A 24346-nucleotide genomic window follows, 5' to 3' on the forward strand; every position below is an offset into this window, starting at 1 on the left:
AGATTTAAAGACTAGGAGTAGCAGGGTAAGAACTATGACTGATACAGAAGGGGCTGGAACGGGTTGGTAAAGACAGTGGCAAGACATGCATTACATTCCTTCAAGTGCCACTCCAGACAGATAGTGACAGCTTACATTGGAAACATTTTGACTCCTGATCATTGACCAGGACTCCAAAGTGCTACATGCTTAGAAACATAGGCCAAAGAGACAATCTATGACCCCAGAACATTATAATTTAGGTATCAGGCCATGAAATCACTGCTGCAGAGAAAGTGGCAGAGAATGAGAAAGCAGCTGGCCCATACAGGCTGTCAGGCTGGGGATATCACACTGACCACCACTGGATTGCCAGTATTTTGCTGAAGGACAGATTTGAAGAGGATAGTAGATAATTTTTATATGTTTCTGAGTAGTACAGGAGAAGAGTATAAAGGGGACTTACTGAATGCCTGAGGTGGTAGAGGCCAGTGTTAACATTTTCTTTCTAAAAGGGAGATGGGGGTAGTTGGAGGCAAACAGGAAACAGACATAAAAGGGAATGGGGGAACATGCAGGGAGATTGGAGTTACTCTACTCTTCCAGGTGGTAAAGGGTAAGATGGAAATAAAGCTGCCACACCTGCTGAGAAAACTACATCAAATGAAAAAATATATTCGTTTGTTTCTAAAAATTTTAATTAATTGAACATACAGATGCAAACATCAGAGAACTATTTTAAAAGAACTGCATTACAAGAATATTCCAAATTATTCCAAAACTGAGCAACGCCACCATAAGTTTAAGCAGTGGTATTTCTTGTGTGTATGTCTTATGACACTAGTATTAATATTAATCATATTCTGGTTTTTGCATAGAGTTTCTAATGTAGCCAGTTCAAAGACTGAGAGTGATACAAGTAACATTTAAAACCCCCATGAAGTTCATAATTTATTCCCACATTATTAAACTATGAGAGAAATTTTAAAGCACTTATCATTGGTATATGCAAATACATTGAAAATGTTAATATTATATTTTCATTACTAACTCCAAAGCATTAATTCATTTGGCAAATTGCCTGCATTTTCTGCTTGGTTACACAACACTGATGGCTCCGCTTGCATGATTTAAATGTTCACACAAGTTTCCTCCGTGGCAGTCTCTTGGTCAGATGGACGTTTCATTTGCAAATGTCTTCAACTTTGCTGTCACTGGATTACTGTTTTGTAACACCAATGTATGGCCTATGTATTTGACTTCCTTTGCTACCCTTTGCTACTCAAGAAATAAGATCTGATGTTCTGTACATGGGCTCTAAACAGTATTTTTATGACAACAGTTATAATGGTATCTGCAAATTGTCAAATTATTTTTGTGAGCTGTTTTGATGTGACATGATTCCAAAAAAGAGATGAAGAAAGCTATACATCTCAGATCAAATGATTTCTCACCTAACTTGGTTTTCCAGTATCTGATTCTCTCCTTCTCTGCAAATATTTTCACAAAGAGACCATTTCCGAACTCAAGTGTGTAGGATCAGAATGATGTTTGACTTTATATTTGTTGATTAAGACATGACAATCCCCTGATGTGCTGCTGTTAACTCCTGTGTTATGACCAAGTTATTATCAGTGTTCAGCACTTCAGGAGCCTTTTCAACTATATGAATACCTCTCTTAATATGCTGCTCATTAAGAAAGGGATCACTTCCCACACCTTTATGTGACTCAGCTGAATCTATTTTTCATTGGTGCTTTCGCTGAAACATTAATGACCTTGAGAAACTTCTGCCTTTTCTATAAACATCCATACTTAGATACTCTTTGTATTCAACATGCTTTTGCAGAGCGGAACTGGAGACCAGTCTCTTTTTCTTGATCAGTGCTGACATTAGCCTGTCTACTACAAATCTGCAATACCAAGTTACTTTACTTAGAAATGAAGAAGTGGGCTAGTATGCATTTTAAAAGTTTGACAGATGCAATAGTAGTTTGATTCCAGTGCCACACCAAAATGTTTGTTTGTCTCATTGGTTGTATAGAACATCAAGTTTCTTCTAAATTACCTACATGAATGATACTAAACTGCTAAACAGCATCAACAGGAAGAGTCTCTACATTCAGTTAGAGATCTTTAGGCTGGCCTTCTGGAGTGCTGCTGCTGTGCACATGCAAAAGTAACATTTCTATTTTCTCCATTTGTGATAACAGCTGTAAAGATCAGGCAGACCCTGGCTGTCCTATTATAATCACATCTAGTTTCTTTTCACAAGTTCCTGATGTGTTTGCTTTGATCTAGATTTGAGGTGGCTGGATTTTATTCATGTCATTTTAAGCACTCTTTTGCATAAGGAATTATCTTATGTGGAACCAAGCACCAGTAACCGCAAAAAAATACAGCCCATGGTATACAAAAGGAGTCTCTTTCCTTTCTACTACTTTCTTTTATACAAAAGGAGTTCCTGGTATAGATCACAGGAATAACTCTACCCCATCTTAAATAACCCTTAAAAGTTTTGAACTTGAGAATATAGAAAACAGCAAGGGCTGTGAAAACAAAGTATTGTTTATTATTATTTACACAAATCACTTGATTAAAAACATTAAATGTTTAAGGAAAAGCTTGCATTTAACAAATGTCACTTCCAGCTAACAATGTAAGCTTAACTTTGGAAGATGCAATTTTGTCTACAAGGCAATGGACAATGGAAATGTTAGTATGTATTACTAGCAAAGAACTAACCTCAATACTGCTAGGTATGTGGCATATTAATCATCATCTGATGTTTTAATTTCTTAAATGACCACTTTCAATTGCTTTTCGTATCTATCAAGAAAATTTCAGGATGATAGAAGATATTTTATATACACAATACAGAAAAACATTGAAACCTGTCTCCTTAAGCTGACTTTTTTCTACATTCTGTAGTTTTAAAGATATTTAAATTTTCTTCACACAGTGAACTCCCACTACCCAGTCCAGATCCAGATAACTGGAAGGAGGTGAGCAGAAGCACTCCTTGGCTGTTGCTCCACCTTTGCTTTTGCAACATTACTTCCATCCCACAAAATACTTCACTTTAATGCCTCTGTCAGGAACGGTTACTTCACAAATTGCTTCAGATTCCCTTTCACATTGTTTCAGATTAAAAACAGATATCAGTGCTTTTGTGAGAGTAAATTTTTTTTCAATAATCTTGACAACCTAGTCAGGATTTTAGATAAATATTACTGAGTTTAATAAGCACATTTTACATTTCTTCTAACAGCAAAATGATATAAGATTATAGGATGAATGGAAGGCTGTGAGACTGAGTGACAGCAGGACTGAGGGAGGAGACTGGGTTTGGGTTAACCTGCTGCAGACTTCAGACATTAAACCAAGTTTAGTCTAAAACATATATCTCCCTTCTGTCACTCTACATGTACAGGTATATGATAATGAAGAAGGATTATTGTATACAGTCATATGACATTGCAAAAATCCAATGGCTACTACAAAAATCCTTGAATTGCATTCAGCCTCCATAACAACAACAAAAAAATGCATATATGCTTCCTATGTGCAGATACATGACATGAAAGAATACTTTGAAAGAGACTATATGAATATCTAAAGATATATTTAATATATACTATCTACCTTAATTTTCTCTGAAACAATATTTTCCTCAAAAAAAGATGAGGAAAACTTGAATAATTTTAAAAAGTTTTTTATACATAGTTTAATATTACACTGTGTGCTGAAAAAATCCAGCAGCCTCTCTAGTGCCTTTCAGCTCACAAGGTACTGTCTGCACAGCAATTTTTAGATAACTAATACATACAATGTATGATAAAGCTGACCTAACTCTATAAAAGTTCCGAGAATAGATTGATGCTTTTCTATTCAACGCTACACTGGCTGGCTAATGAAAAATATAATGCAAACCAAACACCGTCTCCATGGTAATATGTTGGTCAATTGTAATGAACATGAAACTAATTACTGTATTTTCATGGATTATAATAATGACCTGCAAGTCAGGATTTCCCTTGCTGTTAATAAGAATCTGAGTTAAAGAGCTTCTGGCTAACAACAAACTGCTAGGCACATTTGCCTAGTGAATAAGTTCTGCTTAATTAAACTTCACCGAGGGACCTGCTACACATTTTAACAGCTAAAACCAAAAGCAATGAAAGACAACTTACAAAGTGGGGATATATCTGTGACATTGCCTCCTTTAGGATTCATCTTCTGAGCTTGACTTGCAGGAACAGGCTTATACGACTGACCCGTGGCTCTGTACATAGCTTGAACCCAGAGTGTTCTATCCTGCTCATCATCACTGGCAAATATCACAGTATCGCCTTCTTTAACAGCATTGAAAAACATTCGACCACCCTGAAGACCTGAAGCAGTAAATAAGAAGGTAATCTTGATAAATGCATGTTACTTCTTAGTCACCGTCAATGTTTATTACATTATTGGTTTTACTCTGAATATGTATGTACGGAGGAGTGTGTGAAAACATTTTATAGGTATTTAGGACTTTAAAATATGATAAAAACTAGAGCTATAAGGATCAAATGGTAACACATAAGTAGAATAAATATGTAAGTTGCAGGAGAAAATATTTACATGACTCCACTTCCAATTCAGCTTCAGTTTATTTCTTATTCATCTTCTCTGTGTCATATGCTATTTTGCATTTCTCTAACGTATCTTCCTTCCTGGCAGTATTTTCCTAGATGGAATACCCTGTCAACTTTATTTCTTATTGAACAGAGACAGCTCCATACCTCTTATCACTGCTGCCGTTCCTTCCTTAGTAGTTTTTCTCACTCCAGTATTTTTCTCTGAGACCACATAATGAGAACAGCACACAATGGTCAATATGGCTGAGCCAGGGATTTCTTTATGAAAGAATTGTTTGAATTGTTGAATGTGTTTTTCCAAACACATTCTGAGCACTGTTTGCCTTCTCGTCTATTCTAAACATTGAGCCAACATTTCCAAAGATCAATCTTCAATATTTCAGATGCCTTCTAATTTCATAACCCTCCACTGTATGGGTAGAACTGTTTTTCTCTGCATGCGTAACTTTGCTTTTTTCTACCATTTTAATACTAACTTGTGCAGATTTTTCTGATACCTCCAAATTTATTTTTTATTACTATGAGTAATTTGTCTTTCACAAGCACTGTCATCATTTGCCTTCCTTTCTACATTATTTTTGAATACACTTAACAGTACACTGCTGCATGTCACCACCATCAAAAACAGAAAAGAGAAATAGTGACTAGAATTCATAAGTTTTTCCTCGTATTATATGTGGTCTTTCAATGGTTCAGGAAACTTTAGTGTAAAGTTTATTGTTCATTAGTCTTACAACAAGCTTCCTTCTAAAAGGATGATTTTTCACATCAGAATGTCCTAGTGGAATAATTGCCAAAGAACCTTGGGTTTTTTTGGTGCTAGATCAAAACGATCAGATTGAATCAGCTGTTTTACACACATATATCGTGTCTCAGTATCACACTTCAAAATCATGAAAAGTACCTGTGTGAGGAGCTGTATAATCCACAGTGTATCCTTCAAGTTGCATCAGTTCCTGAGGCTCAGATTTCTTTTCTCTGTAACTGCACATTGCAAATGTGTATTGGCTAACCTGGATAAGAAAGTACTTCTTAGTTGATGATTATATTCCAGAAATGTATAACAAAGGTACCATGGTTTAAATTAGCGTTCAGTTGCACTGAAAAAATAACAGCCTTTTGTTTTTCCTCCAGAAATATTAACAGTGTAAAACTTTGCATTCTTTCCTCTTTCTGCCAAAATGAAGGAAAGAAACAAACCACAGCCATAAACACATCTCTCTGCAGTTTCCTGAAATACAATGCATTTTGGGCTGTTGCTTTATAAGAAATTGAAGGGGAGCCATTTAGGTTCTTATAGGGAAAATACTTGGTATTGTGTTACTGATCAAACTTCTCAGTTTACTGTAAAAGAAAAAAAGTAATATATTCAAAGAAACTGAAAAAATCCCCGACTTTTATGTATAAAAGTACTGTTTGCAGAAGGAGTGCCACAATTATCAATAAACTGGAAAAAGGAACACATAATCTGGCCATTTCTAGTTAAAGATGGAAGCACCAGAACCTTCAGTTTGATTTTGGTATCTTTTGCACCTGTGTTCTCACCCATCTCTGGGTTGCTTGGCTCACTAGATACAGCACTGTGTAGGCCAGGTAGCCTGCAGCTGGCATGAACAACATTAATTACTTCTCATCAAGTACAATTATTAAAAAAATAATAAAGCAATAAGAAAAGAATCCATCACCATGAGGTTATAGACTCTGTAGACAAAATAGAAAACAATAAGGAGAACTGAGGAAAAAGTGACTGGAAAGATAAAGAAAGAACTGTAACAGCTGGGAGGGAAAAAGCTGAATCACTGAAACAAAATGAGGTGTTCCCAGCCTTAAATGAAGAGCTGGGAAGATTATAAGAGGGTGAGCAGAAGAAAGACTGTGTGAATCTGTGAACACTTGAAACTTAGGGAAACTGAATGTATATGTACCTCTGAAACGCTCATCTCCAAAGACTGCAGGATACCTGGCCAACAGAATTGTTTTGAACTACAATATTATTTCTTAGGTCTGTAAAATTTATGGATAGGCAAGGACTCATCTGAGAGATGATGGACCATCTTTATTTTGGCTGCTGATTGCTCAGCTAATTGTTATCTAGAATTACTTCTTAGTCTACAACTTCAGGAATGATCCTTTTTGAAGTAAAATTTGGACAGCTGCTTTCAGCTTCATTCATATATTTGCTGGTGCTGTACCTTTATTCTCTGTAAAAGATTGTTGCTTTTTAAAAATAAGGATGGAATGTGTGATTATTATATGCATAATGCTCTAAAAATATTTCATTATTTTAATTGTTGGGGCTTTTTTGAAACAGGACTATGCTGTGCTACGTGTATGCAGTGCATGGTGACTGAATATCCCCTGCCACAGCCTGTACAAGCAAAAGGAACAGCTCTCTCCACAAAATGGCCATCAGGCCTCAAGCGCCAAACTGATGTCTCCAGAACCACAGTAGAAGTCTACAGGGCGGAGCAATTAAACGTAGGTATTCGAGTTTAATTAATATATTAGTTAAGCAACTGCAGTTGTATAGGAGATAAGAATTTGAGAGACACTGTCAGGCGACTAAAACTGAGTGCCAGCTTTCCACATCAGATTTGGTACATTTGCTTAAGGAGGTTGTACCAAGACCAGACTAAATATACATAAACACAAAAAAACCAACCTAGCCCATCCAGAAAATCAGATTTTCAGGTTAGTAGGGTCTCTTACAAGCAGCCAGCCCATCCTTCAGCATGACAGGCACGGCAGAATTTCACCTCACTCTTTGTGCATTGAGCCCACAGTTTTGCTTTCATTCATAGTATATGTATTTTAGAAAATAAATATATTTTGGTTTGTGCCTGTAGCAAATGTGGATAGAGCCTTCCCAAATCTTCATTCGCGAAGCATAGCCATGATATTTTGGTTTAAAGATTTTAAATTATCCCTGGGCTGGCAGGGCAGGGCTTTGAAGCTAGGGTCTAGCCAGGAGTGGGGCAGCCAGGAGCACTGGGGTAGCCTGCCCCAAACCCAGCAGCAGGCACTGGGCATGGGCCAAGGCTGGACCTTGGATGTGGGGAGCTGGAGACCAGCCCTTCTGTGGCATCACTGGGGCTGGGGATGATGGCCCCGGGAGGCTAGAATGGGGTGCTGGATTGTGGACAGGGACAGTCAGGGCTGGTGGTCCCCTTGGGACCCTGACACAGGACTCATCCTCTATGCCACACCATTCGCTCTAGGCCTGGCATCAACATCACCTTGGTCACTGCTTGGTATTTCCCTGCTTATATTCCCAGAACCATATTTCCCCTTATGCACAAGCATGGAGGGAGCTGTTGGTATGTCACACACCTCTAAATCCTTTGCAATTAGCATCATATTTCATGAGAGGTTTCTCCTCTTTTCTTGTAAACCTACAGTTTTAATTTTTGATACCTGGCACTGCAGTAAAAAAAAATTTTCAATTATTCTACTTGGTTGAATTAAATAAACTGGCAAGCACCCACATCCATGTCTCACATTTTTATGCCAACAATTCCATATAATCACACTGTACAGGCAATGTGAGCCATCAAAAGGGAAGCTTGCAGACACTAATTGTGGAAATAGGATGCACATTTTTTTCATATTTCTTCAGCTACTCTATGTTTCTGAAGATAAGCTTGTGGAAGGTCTGGGCTATGTATCTTCATTTTTTAACCTTACGTCTATAACAAGACAGACATTACAGTGCTGTTGATTTTACTTTTTCAAATGTATTTCAAGTGCATGCTCTTATTTTTAAAAGAACAATCAGTCACAATCAGTGACTTCATCTTTTTGTTGAAAATCAGAAATTTTAAAGTCTCTTCACCAAAGAAACAGATACAAAAACACCAGAAAACTTTGCCAGGGGAAAAGAAAGTCTCAACAAAATAAAGAAATACAGAACTTGACTCGTTTATTTACACTTGCAATCTCTTAAACCCTTTTCCTTATGGTTATCAGTGGCTGCTATCACTTATTACAAAAAGAATCACCAGCACAATCTGAAATGACACACACTTTTTAACATACATCTATGACTGGGTTTAAGTGTACTATTAGTAGTTAATGGAGCTGTAATTAGCTTTGCCTTAGAATTTAGCAAATTAGCATAAATACTTCATAGAGTACTTTTGGTACTCGCAAGTAAGTACTTGCAAGTATGTACGACACATTCTCAAAAAAAAAAACAGAATTAAGCCATCTTCTTGAATGGTAATCTTGACAAAAGAAAAGGCAATCCTCTTCCTACAACTGCATTTACCTGAATTTCATTATTTTCCAGATGTCCAAACACCTGACTACCAGCTGTTCCACCTATTTTGTAACAAAGTGGAAAAGTAACAACCTGTGCATGTATGACAGACAGGCACAGAAATGTGAACGTGACTTATGAGCAGTGTCACTAGCGGATGTCCCCATGGGGCACAAAGACCCTGTTTAATGTGCTGGGAGGAAGTGTTACTGCAAACCTGGAGGCTGACTCTGTGGTGTCTGCTACAGGGCTTCTCTGGGCAGCCCACTCCAGGAGTTCAGCAGCAAGAATTAGCCTGCGTGGTTGGCATGTTTAGAAAAAAATTATCCATGAAACAAATGACTGACTTTTCAAACATTAGAACAAATGAAATTAAAATGACAGAAGTGAATCTGCATTCTGATTACTGGAGAAAGATATTATCAGACAGTAAATGAAGTAAAACACAGCAGGTCCAGCTGAGGCTTTTCACCAAACATGTTATATCCCTGCCTTTTTCTGGTTTTAAGTGAATAACCTTTTAGAGAAATAACTGGATGGCAAAGGATAAAAAACAAATATAATGAAGAGGCTAACATTTTCAGATTCTATAACCTTCCTGTAACACTGATCTGTTCTTTCAGAAACCACTAACAACTTCTAATACGTGCAGCAATAATGAAGGTGCACATTACTCACATCACACTCCTAAAAATCAACATTATTCTTCTAATGTCATAACTGAGTTAAATTTGCAAAGTCTGTGTAAATCATATCGATAGCATCTGCTTTAGAACTGAATTTCATGGCCTTCATATTTTGCTATGTAAGCTAAAAGTTAATCTATAAAGGAAGACTTGTCAATGTGTCAATAATATATCAATACAACAGACTAGTTCATTACTGAATGCTTATTTCACATGTATTGACTTCAGCTTATTGTCAGTGTATGTATCACAGCTGGACTACATAAATGAGCCAGAGCTGCCTGGACTGTAAATATTGATTTAACATGGTATTTTTTATATAGCTTTCTTGAATTGATAGCTGTTTTAAAATGAAATATATTACTAAATCCCATCACAGTTGGAAAATTCCTGTAATATTCTCCCCCAGTATTTCAATTTCAGCATAGAGAGCGGAAGATAGTTAAAATTAACTTGACTGGAATAAACTGGTCTCCCAGATGATGGTTCCATATCACACTCACATAAAGACTATGTATCTCTTAGGTGTACAATTTAAAAATCAGATGACACCTGTGTCTTAGAGGAAAAGAACAAGTTCTTTGTTTTTGTGAGAGGGGTGATAAGTAGGACGAGTGTTAAAGTAAAGCATGAAGGACAAGGCAACATGTAAACTTTCTTTTTTTTTTTTTCTCTGCAACTTTAAATAATTTTCTCTTCACATCCATGCCTTATATAGAGATCTTCCCAACACTGACAAATATTAATAGTCACAAAACGTCCTCCTCTCTTCACAAAGGATCTTGGTAAAATCAGAACCCAAATGACTTCTGTAAACTTTCCAACTTTTTTAACCTTATAAGCATTACTCACTGATTATTAATATGCAAGCCAATTCCCATTGAAGCCAGCAAAAACACCATATTGACATCAAGCTCAGCAAGAATAATATGCAAATACTCTTGGCTTTTAACTTTAATAAAGAACTTGTTCAGTAATTTTCTTTTACATCCTTACAATTTTCATAATTGAAGAGTAGGAGGAGACCAGGTGAGTGTGATTGACAGAGTGATAAAGGAATTAGGCTTTCTGCAAAGTAGTTTAAGAGGGTTTAGTTCTTAAAAAAAAGCCTCACTAACAGGCTTCAACCTTTGTATGACATTTATGGAGACTCAGATTTTAAGAGTTTTCTGTCAATAAAACAAAGGATGCAGAACAGCGTTCCCCGTACTTAAATTGATTAAACAGTAAGTACAATCCTTTTTGTGAAATATGACTTTATTTTAACTGAAGTGGTGGTGGAAAGCTGTCAGCAGACTATTACAGTGTCACAGAAGTTTCCTTCAGAAGTTTCCAGGTTTCAGTTGAAACATTGCTCAGTGTAGGAACCTATTTATATATATGCAAAACTTGGTAATGCTTCAGTTTACTAGGTATGTAAATTACAAAAACTAACAAGAAGCTTGGAGTAGTACTGCATACATTTCCTGGAGATACTGATTTATGAATGGCTCCAAAAATCATACATAATTCATAGTCCAAGAATTCTTTTTATTGAAATTTCACGGTAGACTACTAACCTGAACAAGAACAAAGTAGCGTTTTTTCCACCGCTTCCAGACCTTCTGTCCTAGAGCATACAAATATCTGCAAAGGAAAGGGAGTATTTTTCCATTAGTATGAAGCATGACATTAGGAGGACCCAATACAAATTTGTGTATTAATTTGCTCTACCTACTGAGCTGCTTCTTCAGTGTTGTCACATTAAAGAAGTTATTTTTTTCTTCTATTTACTCATATCATAAAAATGCAAAGAGACATCCCTTTTCACTCAAAATAACACAAAAAGTAGAAACAAATGACTTCATATTTGGGAAGACTAACCACTTACATTTCACCAATTGTGTCCAAAAAATAGAAAATATGGCTTAAAGTAGAACACTTTTGACTACACAGAAATACTGAATGTTAGAAAAGTTAAACTCCCCAACAGCTTTTATCCTGTTTGGTTTCTACAGATTTGCTAGTGTTCATTTAGTCTGTGAGAAGTCAGTTTGGTAACATAACACAATGTCAGTAGACACACAAGATTAAATTTTTTTCCCAGAGTAAACTAGAATCTAATTTCCTAAACAGAAGCACTTCACTATAAAGACTCTTAGATTACAACAACTCCTTGTCACCTTGGCAATTTCCAGGCTTTGAATCAGATCATGTAATGAGAAGTATCAACTAGTGAGATGAGAAAACCACAGATGCTGATACTCTGTGGTGGTAGGGGGAGCACACTCATTACCCAAGAGACTGCAGCAAGTTTTCTGGCATTATGGTGACTTTTTATTCTGTCACTGTGATCATGTTGCGCTGTTGTTAACAAAGACAGCAAGAAGAAAAGGATGAGCTGTGGGATTGTAAGCAAGAGCCTATGAGTGTTAAGGATCTGATGCTTAAGACCTGTCAAGAGAGCAAAATACTACCCAAGAGTTGCCCCTTCTGGCTGGCCAGATTCTGTCAAGGGCATCTCATACGAGGTTGGTCAAAGGCAGAACAATAACCGTTCAGACCAATGAATTCTGGCTTAACAGGGCACTCTCCAGGGCATGCTGGTACACATATTATGACGAAATAATAACTAGGATGGGAATGGTTGGTTGGATGATTGATAGATGAACAGGAGCCTCTCTGGTAAGAGGATACGGTCTTCTGCTTACTTTTGTGGCTTTGCTGCCCGATAAGTTTGTAACTCAGTTAAAAAACAGAGCAATGAACCAACATCTTACCTGAAATGGGCAAACAAAATAGGGGCAAAACCTTTTTACAACTGTCCTAGGCGTAAACTCAAGCACATTCTTTCCCACATTAGTCATCACAAAGGACAAATTTGTGTCCAAAATGAATGTTCAGCATAATGCTTATTAACCATGATGGTTTGTCAGATTAAGTAGTGGTTCCCTTGTTATTACAACACCAATGTTTGCCCTTCTTCAGCTTCTGTTACACTTGTGTTGAAGCTCTGACTCACTTGGTTACTCTGCTTTTTATTTGTATGAGGGAGAAAAAATTGGCTTTGTGTACACAATTACCAGGCTTCATGTTCTCACAGGAAAATGTCAGAAAATGAGCAACCCAAACTTAGAAACACCAAGTTAATTATTTTTCAGAATTAATGGTGTTAATGTTTTCTTTTTTTCTTAATTTCCTTTTCAATTTAATTCTATTCTGAGACTGGAACAGAAAGGTGCTTTAAAAAAAAGAGGTCTTAAAAGAACATTTGCCATAGGGAAAAGTGGGCTGCTTTTTAAATTACTTTTCATGTAAGATATACCACGTACAGGCAGAACTAACACAAGATACAGTGAATTCAAAAATAAAAAATAAGAAAGCATACAAAAAGAAATTAAATAGCAATGTGCACTTTTATTCCGCCTACAAATTACTTCCAACTAAGGTGTTAAATAAGAGTCTCCTTGGGAAACAAAAGAGTGGAACATTAACTATCTCACTTTAAAATCTTCGGGTCTCACATAAGAGTAGGTAACAAAGGAAAATAGCATTCATGACACAAAGCTGGATTTAGTATAGAAATGCAAAGCTTTATGTTGTCTGGTTTTACAAATCACTATAAACACACAGTTATAATCTTATGTTATTAATCCCTCTTCCAGTACCATCTCTAATGGTGACAGCTTTTTTTAATGTAGAAAGTTTCAGCCATTTACAGGGGGTATCTCCTGTGCTCATCTGAAGTGTGCATGCTCCTGAAAGATAAAGAGATTAATTCTTACTCAAGAGTCTAACATTTACATCTGGAAGGACCCAAATATTCTAGACTTCTAGAATCTTCTTTGAACTTCTTTTTCTGTAGAAACTGCAGCTGATGTCTAGAACAGAAAAAAATCTCCAATAGCCAGTTTGCAGAATTAAATGAGACTTGGGTTTCTCAGCTGGAGCAGAAATTACTAGGTTAACAGACTCAGAAGTCAGCTAAATCCTAGAGCTAAGCTGAGGAATGTTTTATTTTTAAGATGGGGAATTGCACCATTTTTCATGGGTCTCAGTTGAAGAATGTTTTGTTTTTAAGATGGGAAATTGCATTATTTTTCACGAGTCTCAGGTAAATGTCAGTACCACAAACCAGAACAGACCCTCACAGTCATGAACTCGCACAACTGCAGCCTGCTATTTCTCTACCCATACGTGTAGCTGTATTCACCCATCAGTTCCGGTCAATCTCTCCGTCCAAAAAAAATGTGCACAAGATGCACAGTGTCAATTGTTCAGACTATTTTAAGCAGGAACAAGAAACATAGAACAGCCATTCATTCAAATACTTTACCTTTCTTCAGGTAAAATATTATGTTCAATACAAAGAAGAAACTGATATTCAGAAGAAGCCAATTCCATATTTCTAAACATTAACCACACCATTTGTTTCAATTTTTCTCACTCTAATTTGGGTTCCAAAGTTGGGATCATCTAAAATAATTCTTGAATTACTACACTTCAGCCATGCACAAGGAAGGAAGACACTGAAATACTTCCCCTATATCTGAACACAACAATAGTAATTGCTTAGATTTATTTTGACTTTTCTGTAAGATCATGTTTTGAGAATGTTTAATAAATAGACTGACAAGAAGCTCGGAAAGATTGGGATTTTGATGTACTTTGAAACATATTCAGATGGCAGACTTTTATTCTGTAAAATGAGATATACACACATAATTTCTGTGTCTGTACATATGCACATTAGAAAGAATATTTATAGTTTGTATGTACATTTGTGGTTGCCTTCTTCAGTGTTTTGATATTACTCACATAATTTCCAGTAACTTAAGACTAATACACCTGTTTTTATACAGCACATAGAAAAAAGGACCTTGATCAAACATTTTGAGTATTTAAGTGTGACCCCAGTGTGAAGATTTTCTAGCAGTTTTGTAGTAATGTGAAAATGCAACCAAATGTACAAACTCTGCAATCACTTTTTTTTAGACTTTTTCTCTTATAAACAGTTCTGCAATCTTCTTTTCTTCAAAATTGTTTAATACTGTTTTTTTTCTCTTCATTCACTCCCAAATAAAACCCTAAAAATTTGATTTCTATGAAGCCACAGATTTACATGATTATACTTCACAACGCTTATAATATGGTACCAAAAAAACCCATTTAATACTTAAAGTTAATTTTCCTGGAAAACAAGTAAAAATACAAGAAATTACTTTTCCACTACAAAACACAGAAAGACCTGGATAAAAACATTTTATACATCATCTCATCTCAGTCAATACAATTTTCTTCTCCAGAAATGGAACAAACAAAATGAACATCCATTTTCTTTAAAAAGTCTGGGCATCCCTATATTGGAAATACATAAATGTTGAATAGCTTTCAAAGTATATTTCCTTTTGCTACCAAAATGCAAAACCACACTGCTAAATATTATAGTTTAGTTTCAATTATGTGATGGCATACACAGGAAAGATGATGGCAGCTTGTTTGCTCTAAGTCCTCACCTCACTGGAAGACTGCAGGGTTTTACTTTTTGATGAATAAAATAAGCACTAATGAATAGCTGAAAAACATAATTTTGTGTGGAATACTGGAGCTATTCACTGATAGAGAAATGAGAATGGACTTATTACTTCTACAGAGATCATTTTTAGACCAGCCTTTTTATTCTAAGGAATGAAGCAATCTATCTACATCTTGAATGATAAATTCTCTACTTGTAAAAGGCTTCATTTATCACAAACAATGAAAAAAATATAGAAAGAAAAATCAATACATGTAGCAGTTTAGTCCAGCAAAGGCCTTTCTTAAAGAGAAACCTCAGTCAAGGTTGAAAGAGCAATTAATGCAGTCTCAAAAATCTGGGCCACTCTGATAGAGTTCGGTTAACATGTGGCAGAAGTAATCATCCACTTGTGAAAATGATTTTCAGTTCATTCTCAAACACCTTTCAGACACTCATGATCCCATTTAACTGACAACAATACAGGCTATCCGTGGGCATCATTGCATTCGCTGAGAGAGCCAATGGAGACCAAATGCCCACAGGCACTTTCAGTCATCCCTGTGCCTTGCATAAAAGGAATCTTCCCGGCACTGCATTCCTTCTTTTATTTAACCCCGAAAGATTAAGAAATTTTTTTGTCTTCAGTTGAGGATGAGAGAGAAAACTGATTCAAGACAACAATATGACCTAGGTCATAAGAAACCTAGCTGTAAACATTCTCAGATTCATTTTAGTACTTTCTGTGCTCTTGAGAAAGAGAACTAAATAAGCCTTCAACAGATGGAATGAAAAAAAATCAGCCTAAACTACTGTAATTATGCCTGCTAAGGATAAAGAAATGTTGAAGAATGTCAAGTAATACAAACATCACAGCCACAGAAAACAGTTCCATTTATTCCAATTAGCAAGATACTCATAATATGAACAGGACAATGTGTGGCTTTTTTCCTGATAAACAACTTTTCACTTACAGTATAAATGGTTATTGGTATGCTGGCAGATCAGATATTCCTAGATTCTTTAACAGTGATATTTTACTAAACTCCAGAGTGCTTCAACATTCGTGAATATGCATGCTAGTACTTATGGAACCTGTGAAGTGACTACAATGGCAACTTGAGAATTATTAATCCAATTTATGTCATATCATGAAACCTATTTGGTATGTAAAGTGTAACTGTTTAAGAAGACAGAAGAACATCCTTTAGCCTCAAGAGAATTTCAGCAACAAAATAACTAAATCCTTTAGATGCAACATAAATGTAGAAAGCACTCTAATTCTAATGTAATCTAACTGCAATGTAAATAGGTAATGCAGCACAACAGCAAAACAGCTGGTGCTGAGGAGCAGACATCCACTCTCTGCTTTTTGATGCAGCTTACTTTGGACTAGCTCTAGTCTCAACCCATGGACAAAATAGCTACCAGTGGTTTGCAGGATATACGGGTACACCCCTGGAGCTCAACTCTTGGTTAAATTTAATCGAAAAAGATAATAAGCTGTGAACAGAAAAGCACAGTAAGCAGGAACAACTAAGAGATTGGTTTTCAAAGTGAAAATCTGAATTTAAATGCTGATGTTGGTTTAGTATAAAAAGTTTCAATGACATTGCTCTCCCCTAACCGTTCACTTTAGCGGTGGAAACTATTATTTACATTGAAAGACCTTAAAAAATTCAGAAGCATCTGAGCACCCAGAGGTAGTCAAGTATCCAGCCTACACATCTGCATGTCACTGGAAGCACATGACACTGCAATTACATAGAAAAACAAGGAAAAACTGATGACCATTTTTCCGGTCAGGGAGTGATATCATTTGTGATCTAGAAAGTCTAAATGAAGGACCTGTTAGTATGAAAGATTTACTTTTGTTTCTAGGTCATACACATCCACTCACGGAAACAATAAAAAGGTGTTGAAAACTTTGGTGGCGGAGGCCAGTAAAAGCATGAACTCTTTTAGGAATGATAATTGGTTTTGGTTATCTCTGGGTGGTTACATATTTCATGTATTTCTTTTCACTGGTATTTTTGAATTGATATAATTTTAATTTCCTAAAGAACACAGACCTCAGCAAAGCTAATTTTTTTGTAATAAAATATATAAGAAGAACAAGATGCATACACTTTTTATCCTGAAGACTGTAAATTCTAAGTATTTTCATAACATTTGTTGTCATCATTGTGAATAGGTATTTTGAAGTACTTATGAAGTAGCCTAAAGGGTCTGATCTAGCAAAGGCATGAGAAGGTATGTTACACCTGGTATCCTGATTTGTGATTTGAAAAGAAGCACAAAAATTATGACATTGAATCAGTCTAGCACCTTTCTTTAATTTGTGCACACAGAATATGTTTATTCAGAATGTTATGATGTTTTAAAACTAATTTTTAAAATCCTTGACAATGAGATTTTTTAAAAAATCCCTAAAAGAATTCAATTAAAACCACCATTTAAAAACATCACCAAAGATTTGAAACAAATCAGTTTACCAAGTCCTCACTTACATAGGATTGTTCCCTTAATAGGAACATTTTGTGACACTTGAGGAGTGCTTTATAAACCAAGCAATTACTCCTCACAACATGTCCAGTGCAGGAGGTTAGCAATACCACATTAACTTCTGTGGGAGAGAAACCAAAGCGGAAAAGAGCAAGACTGTTCAGAACTTGAGGTCCTTGTGCACCAGAAAAAAACATCCAGGAAAGTCTCACAACAGCCCTTATCTTCCAGACATTGGAAAATGCATTTCAGAAGCCTGTAAAATTGATCAGTCTTTTAACTCCGTGTGTCAAAACATGCAACTCATTTATGAATTTAAAAAAAGTGAAAAGAAAATATTTCAAAGGGAACCAGCAAATTAAACATGTTTGTCTTTGCAATCCACTATGCCACTTTCAGTGAATATGTTTCCCCTGCACCTTGTATGGATCCAGCATGCTTAGGGTATATTTCATTTTCAGAACTTTGCAGATTACCCTTTGGAAGCACCCTTCTGTTTCCATGGGCTCTACCAGATCCTGGCAGTGCAAAGACTCCAAATTTAGCCATTGTAATTAGTTGCCTGAAAAGACATACATGAAGGAGGCTTTCGGTACCTAGGCATCATGAAAAGTTGATAATGTGACATTCATGGAAAATGTTTGCCATCTGACAGAAGTATTCATTCTAAAGCACAATTCAGAATAGTAAATCTTAGTTTGTTCTTTTCAACCAATGCTATGAGGTAAAACTTCTGTGAATCCAATGACAATGTAGTTGATAATGAACAGAGACTACACTGACTGTAAATATTTCAAAATGTTTGGCACACTGGGCAGAAAACAATTCTTTTTAGTTATGCTACTATAGAGACATCCAGAATGAAAAGTGCTAGAACAAAAGTGGGGAAAATGCAGTTACCTTCCTGGAATTCATATACAATATCCCCATGTTGCAGAAATAAAAAGCTTTTTATTGGGAACTCTGTTATTTTCTTCCGGATTAAAATTTTGACACTTCATGCACTGAAAAACTAAGAATACCACTTCGCTTTCCATCCATCATACAGAAGCAGAAAAACATAATGCTGCCTGCATATCAGTGGTATGGACTGTCTCCATCATATCTCTAGCACCTTTAAGGAATGTAGGAACAGTGCCAGACATTAATTTCCGCTCTCACACAGCAATGTAACTGTTATAGCTTGTTTCCATGAACGCAAATTACGTACATTTCATTGTGCATTTTAGGCATTCCTGGACAGACTGTAGAAAAAAATATTTAATTGCACTGAATGTTTGTATATGCAGTCATAATCTGCTCAGAAAGTCCTTGGTCTGCAGATGAGCGGAGTCTGGAAGAGTACTGAGACTACTCTTATAAACTTTCCCAGTCATTTGCTGTTGGCCACAGTGGGAGACGTGATATTGGGTTATATGAATATTTGGTCAAAAACAGCAAGGTTAATCTTATATTCTGATAGAGTTGTTCTGCCTCAGGAAACTGAGTGGTGCAGAACAACTGTAAGTGATCCTTTCATCAAAAGTTGGAGTAAAAAAAATACTTTTATACTTCTGGCTATCTTTTGATGACAATACAAAGGTAAAAACAAGGAAGAAAGCTTTCATGGTATGACCCAGCCAATCAGTTCTCTGAAAATATCCATTTTTAAGAAGTTTTTTATACAGAACACATGTAGAATTTTAAAGATGTCAAAGAAACAAAAAGTCTTCTGACTCCATGTCACTTTGTCGCTTTTGAAGAAACTTCTCTCCAGAAGAATGTAGAAGTGGCCACCCAAAAGCCAGGTCTGTACCTTGTTCTCATCAGGGCGTGGAGGGAAGTATGCAGTTATACACCCCCAGAAATTTCTCATATACTCATGCTATTACTGTCTCTAGGAGTTTCTTTATCTAAAAATGGTGTCTCTGTGTTTATAACTTTTTAATGGATTTTTGTTTCAATTAATTTCCATAATGTTTTTCTCAAACATTTTAAACTTTCAAAATCTACACCTAGTAGCACAGTTCCACACCTCAACTACCTGTGCCTGGAAGCAGCTCTTTTGGCTAACTCTGAAACTGGCACCCATTGGTAATATTTAGCAATTGTCTTTTGGCATTGGAAGAGACAGCTTTCAGTGTACAGTAATTTGAATTAGAACCATTAATGTGATTGGATGTTTATCCTTGGAAATGCCACATAGAAGCAAACAATGTAAAAGTGAATTCCACAGGACTTACTCTAGAAAACAACAGAAATGAATCACTGGAAAATATATTCCCTTTGAGAAAGTTATTTAAGTATTCCTTCATGGAATTCAGGATTTTTAAAATGGATTAATAGAATTAGGAAAAAAAATTTCCTAACATGATTTTGTTTTGGGTGGTGGTTAGGGAAAAAAAAGTGCTATGCAAGAAAGATATAAGCTTATAACAGCAGCACAGATTTGCAAGAAGTTCTTTATCGCATTAAATACACAGAAAGTAAAACGTTCAAATGCTCTGTCACTCCACTGGAGTTATTAAACTGTAGCTGATTTGCGGTTGGAGCTGTAGGAGGACTTCAGGAATACAGAATTTACCACCTGTGAGGGAACATCAGAGCCATCTCCTGGGATCAGTCCATTGCTGCTGCACAGGATTGCTCTGACAAGTAACTGTCTACCTAAAATAGCAATACTACAATGATATTCAACTCTAAAACTGCTGTTACATAAAAATTAAAAAAAAATGAAATTCATAAAATCTAAGAGAAAATAGAAGTGAGATTAATTTAGCTTCTGGAATATAATCACATTGCCATCTTCTCCCTTAATTTAACCATGCTGCCCTCCTGTGGATGTCAGGATATGTATAATGCCATGGCCCAGACTAAGAAAATCTAGCTCAAATTGATCCCTGCTACCTGCTTGTGACAGATTGGAAGAGGAAAGGAAATGCCACTGCGTAATCACAAAAAGTGGTTAAGTTAAACTTCAGGGCAAGGATTGTAAAACCTGTATTTCAAATAATTTTAAAATGAGTATTTTAAATAAGTAGAATGTGATATTATTCCACAAATCATGTCTCTGTGGGAGCATACATACTAATAATACATTTATTCTCAAATTAAGGGGAGCAGATTGATTGCATAATGATGAATTACTTTATCTGTTGAAGTGCCAACACAGTTAAACACATGTATTAGAAAGATTACCCAACAACTCAAAAAGCATAGAAATTATTCACAAAACGATCAGTATTTGGTAAACCAAAAAAGTGCTATTAGTTAAATTGTAATCTTTTTTTGCCTGGTATAGAGATACCAAATACATCTTGAGAAATTAGTGAGTCACAAATATGTTACATTTTTAAACAAAAATATAAAAAATGGTGTGGCATAGAAGAATCTAAAATTAAGGAGAGGTCTATAAGCAATTATTCAAAGAAATTATCTCACACAGAAAAAAAATATTTTTTGATAATTACGTTTCCATAAAGTCTCTGTTTTCATAAGCTCTGTTACCAATTAACTGGAAATTAATATTATGAACTAAAATGTTTATATAACTTGAGCTCCTCTATACTCAGAGTTGTCAGATTCCACTACAGAACAGATCCCAAAACCACTAGAGTACAACAGCTGCAGTGACACAGCACTGCTGGTTTTCTTCCAGACTAAATTTGTAAATGCTGACAAATTATGCTTAAAGTCATAATGATAAACAATGTTTTAAAATAGACTTTTCATTCTGAAGAAAGACTAAAGTTTTAAAAACTACAAAAGGTAGTGTTATTTTCTGATGCTAAAATATATTGTTGGGAAATAAACACTTTTTCTTTATAATCTTTTTTGTCTTTAACTCAGTAACAAAATGAAAAGTGAAATGCTAAATTTTAAATCAAGCTACTCTGTCAAAATATTTTATATATTGTTGAAAAGACTTTGAAACAAATAAAAAGTCTCAGAATTGTGAAAAAATCATAAGAAAATCTTTTGGACAAGAAAGACAAGATATTTAGTATAGTCACATGCCATTTTGTGCCAATTAGTGAAGTTGGTAACACGGCATATCAATAAAAACCCAATTGACCTAAGTAGCAGGACTAATTAAATGAAGTAAGGTAATTAAAAGCTTCTCAATATATAATAAAAAATTACGGCTGAAAGTGTTCCATAATGTTGTCTTTTTATCTGCTTTTCTGCTGAGTTTTAATCAGTGTATCTATATGCATAAAAGATAGTGTCCAGATGTTAATGTGTTGGTGGCAGGAATCAGGTGTTCAATTAAAATATATTGAGTGTGCAAGAAAAAACCTCAAACCTTCCATTAAGGAGAATACATACAGCTCAATTAAAAATGAATGTAGCATTTGTGATTAAGTTGAACGATCACATTCTATAATGGCAATAAAATTTTACATGATATGATTACTTTATTAACTTAATCATACAATTCTAATCTAAGGATCAGTTATTTCCTGTTTACAAATGGATCCATTGCTTCTCAACACACAAAATAATGGTAAACCTGCATTTACACAAATTGTTGGTTCCTCTCCTGATTCTTCTTCATTTTCACAAACGGCGAATTAAAAAAAGCAACTGCAACATCTGTAACGTTTTTAGAGATCATAGCCTAGCAAGTGTTTTCAGCTACTGGCATTATTTTTAATATTTAATATCAGCCCCAGTTGTGTTGCTTGCATAACACCTCCAATTTAATTTGGATGCATTCATTACTCAGAATGTGTTTCTAAATGGCTTGACTGAAAGATCTGTAAAATGACATCCTCTGCCCATGTCATGTGGTATTGGTTCCTGGCCTATTGCTCTTAATCTAAAAGGAATCATTCCGTAGTCTAAGTATTCAGATCGCTGCTTCAGATCTTAGCTTGCCCTTCAAAGCCAAGATTTACAACCAGATGAAAAAGGCTAAAAAGCTACAAACATTCAGTTTTAGAAAAGAGGCTGGCCATCGGCTGGCCAACCATGAGGGGAGCACATCTGCAGGCAGACTTCCCATCAGCACTACTACAAACTGAGCCAAGTTTCTTATTCTCTTCTACTTGGTCTATATGATATGGTGCATTCCACTTAAGACTGAACTTCAAATGATCTCAAAATTGAAATCAGCAGTTAAAACCAGAACTGCAGAAACACATAATAAAAATAGTAACTTCTAAGCCACTGATTTACTGAGCAAGAGTAACTAGTTGTGTACTTGGGATTATGTACATTTCTCTCACCAGAACCACACCAATTTTCATCTTTGGAACAAACTGAAGAAAAGCAGATGGCAGTTTTGGGTTGGGAATCTTATAACATTATGTGGTAAGGAAGGGGAAGCTGGTCTGACCCTGATGGAGACAGTGGTAGAACTCAAACCTACACCTACCAGAACACTTTCCCTGCCAATCTGTCCTCAGTTCACTCCATACAGGCAGCAGCATGAAAGATAATCCTAGAGGTCTCTTCTGTCTGTTGGTCCAAAGACAAACCATGTACAGCATTTAACATACATGCATTTTTTGTGAGACCCCACCTGGAATACACTGTCCCGCTCTGGGGTCACCAACATAAGGACATGGACCTGCTGGAGTGAATACAGAGGAGGGCCACAAAGATGCTCAGAGGTCTAGAGCAGCTCTCCTATGAAGACAGGCTGAGAGAGTTGGGGTTGTTCAGCCTGGATAAGAAAAGGCGTTGAGGAGACCTTAGAGTAGCCTTCCAGAACCTAAAGGAAACCTAAAAGAGAGCTGGAGAGGGAGATTTTACAAGGGTATATAGTGATAGGACAAGAGGCAATGGCTTTAAGCTAAAGGATAGCAGGTTTAGATTAGACATTAGGAAGAAATTCTTCACTGTGAGAGTGGTGAGACACTGGAACAGGTTGCCCAGAGAAGCTATGGATGCCCTATTGGCAGTGTACAAGGCCAGGTTGAATGGGGTTTTGAGCAACCTGGTCTGGTGAAAGATGTCCCTGTCAGGGTCCCTTGCAACTCAAACCATTCTATCATTCTATGATTCACTTACCTGCTCTCTTTTATCCTTTACACATAAAGTGAAAAAAACCCAAACCTCACACGTTATGAAAAGACAAAGTAATACTACAACGCTGAACAGACACAAAGTTAATTTAGAAGGGGATTAAATTAAAACAGGTTTGTGACAGTAAGCACGCAGAAAAGACTATTTGCAGTGCAGGGTGAACTCTTCTTTATAGGTTTTATTTAAAGAAAAAGACAGAGTGAGCCAACTCCATATGAAAGCATCACTAGACTGATGACATTGTAGAAACTGCCAGCCTGCCAAAGTGATGCCTATTTAAGAATGTGAGAGGTACTCAAGGACCCTGACAAGACAGTACAGTATTGGACTGCTAACACAATTGTGCTGACATTTAACAGGACATGGACTATTTAAAGGGAGATGGCTGTGACAAATATACTATTTGAGCAAAGCAAGAGTAGTGCAGGGCCATGAGGACTCTCCTATTACGTTGAAATAAATGCAATACTGTAATAATTGAAATTATATTACTGTGGAGTAAAAAACCCAAAACCACTTAATTGAATTTATAAGAAATTAGCTCTGCTTTTACATCCAATTTTGTGTTAGAACTATTTTTGCCCATAGAGAATAGCATATTATGAGTTGAAATCCACCCTCAGACCCAGGGACACATAGGGAGAATTCGACTGGTTACATACTATTAGTATTTAAAATTAATTTTTCTGTCATACCTTTGATTTTGCAACTGTTTATATTCCAAAAGACAAAGATTAGGTGAATTTTACCTTCCTACAAGTAACAGATGGAT

The 24346-nt window shown here is 36.0% G+C and overlaps 1 protein-coding gene across 4 annotated transcripts in view; it reads right to left on the reverse strand.

Annotated features, from left to right (window-relative positions):
- Nucleotides 1-24346, reverse strand: part of CADPS2 (calcium dependent secretion activator 2) — a 287348-nt gene that overhangs the window by 100230 nt on the left and 162772 nt on the right. For all 4 annotated transcript variants that reach the window (XM_051795418.1, XM_051795416.1, XM_051795417.1 and 1 more), the window contains exons 9-11: nt 11123-11189; nt 5524-5632; nt 4173-4373 (exon numbers count right to left, since the gene is read on the reverse strand). In XM_051795418.1, coding sequence (XP_051651378.1) covers nt 4173-4373; nt 5524-5632; nt 11123-11189 — 377 coding nt within the window. The remainder of the gene's footprint in view (nt 1-4172; nt 4374-5523; nt 5633-11122; nt 11190-24346) is intronic.

Source organism: Manacus candei, unplaced genomic scaffold (genome assembly GCF_025592945.1).
Source record: "Manacus candei isolate 608988 ecotype Guabito, Panama unplaced genomic scaffold, ASM2559294v1 h1tg000043l, whole genome shotgun sequence".
NCBI classification, from domain to species: domain Eukaryota; kingdom Metazoa; phylum Chordata; class Aves; order Passeriformes; family Pipridae; genus Manacus; species Manacus candei.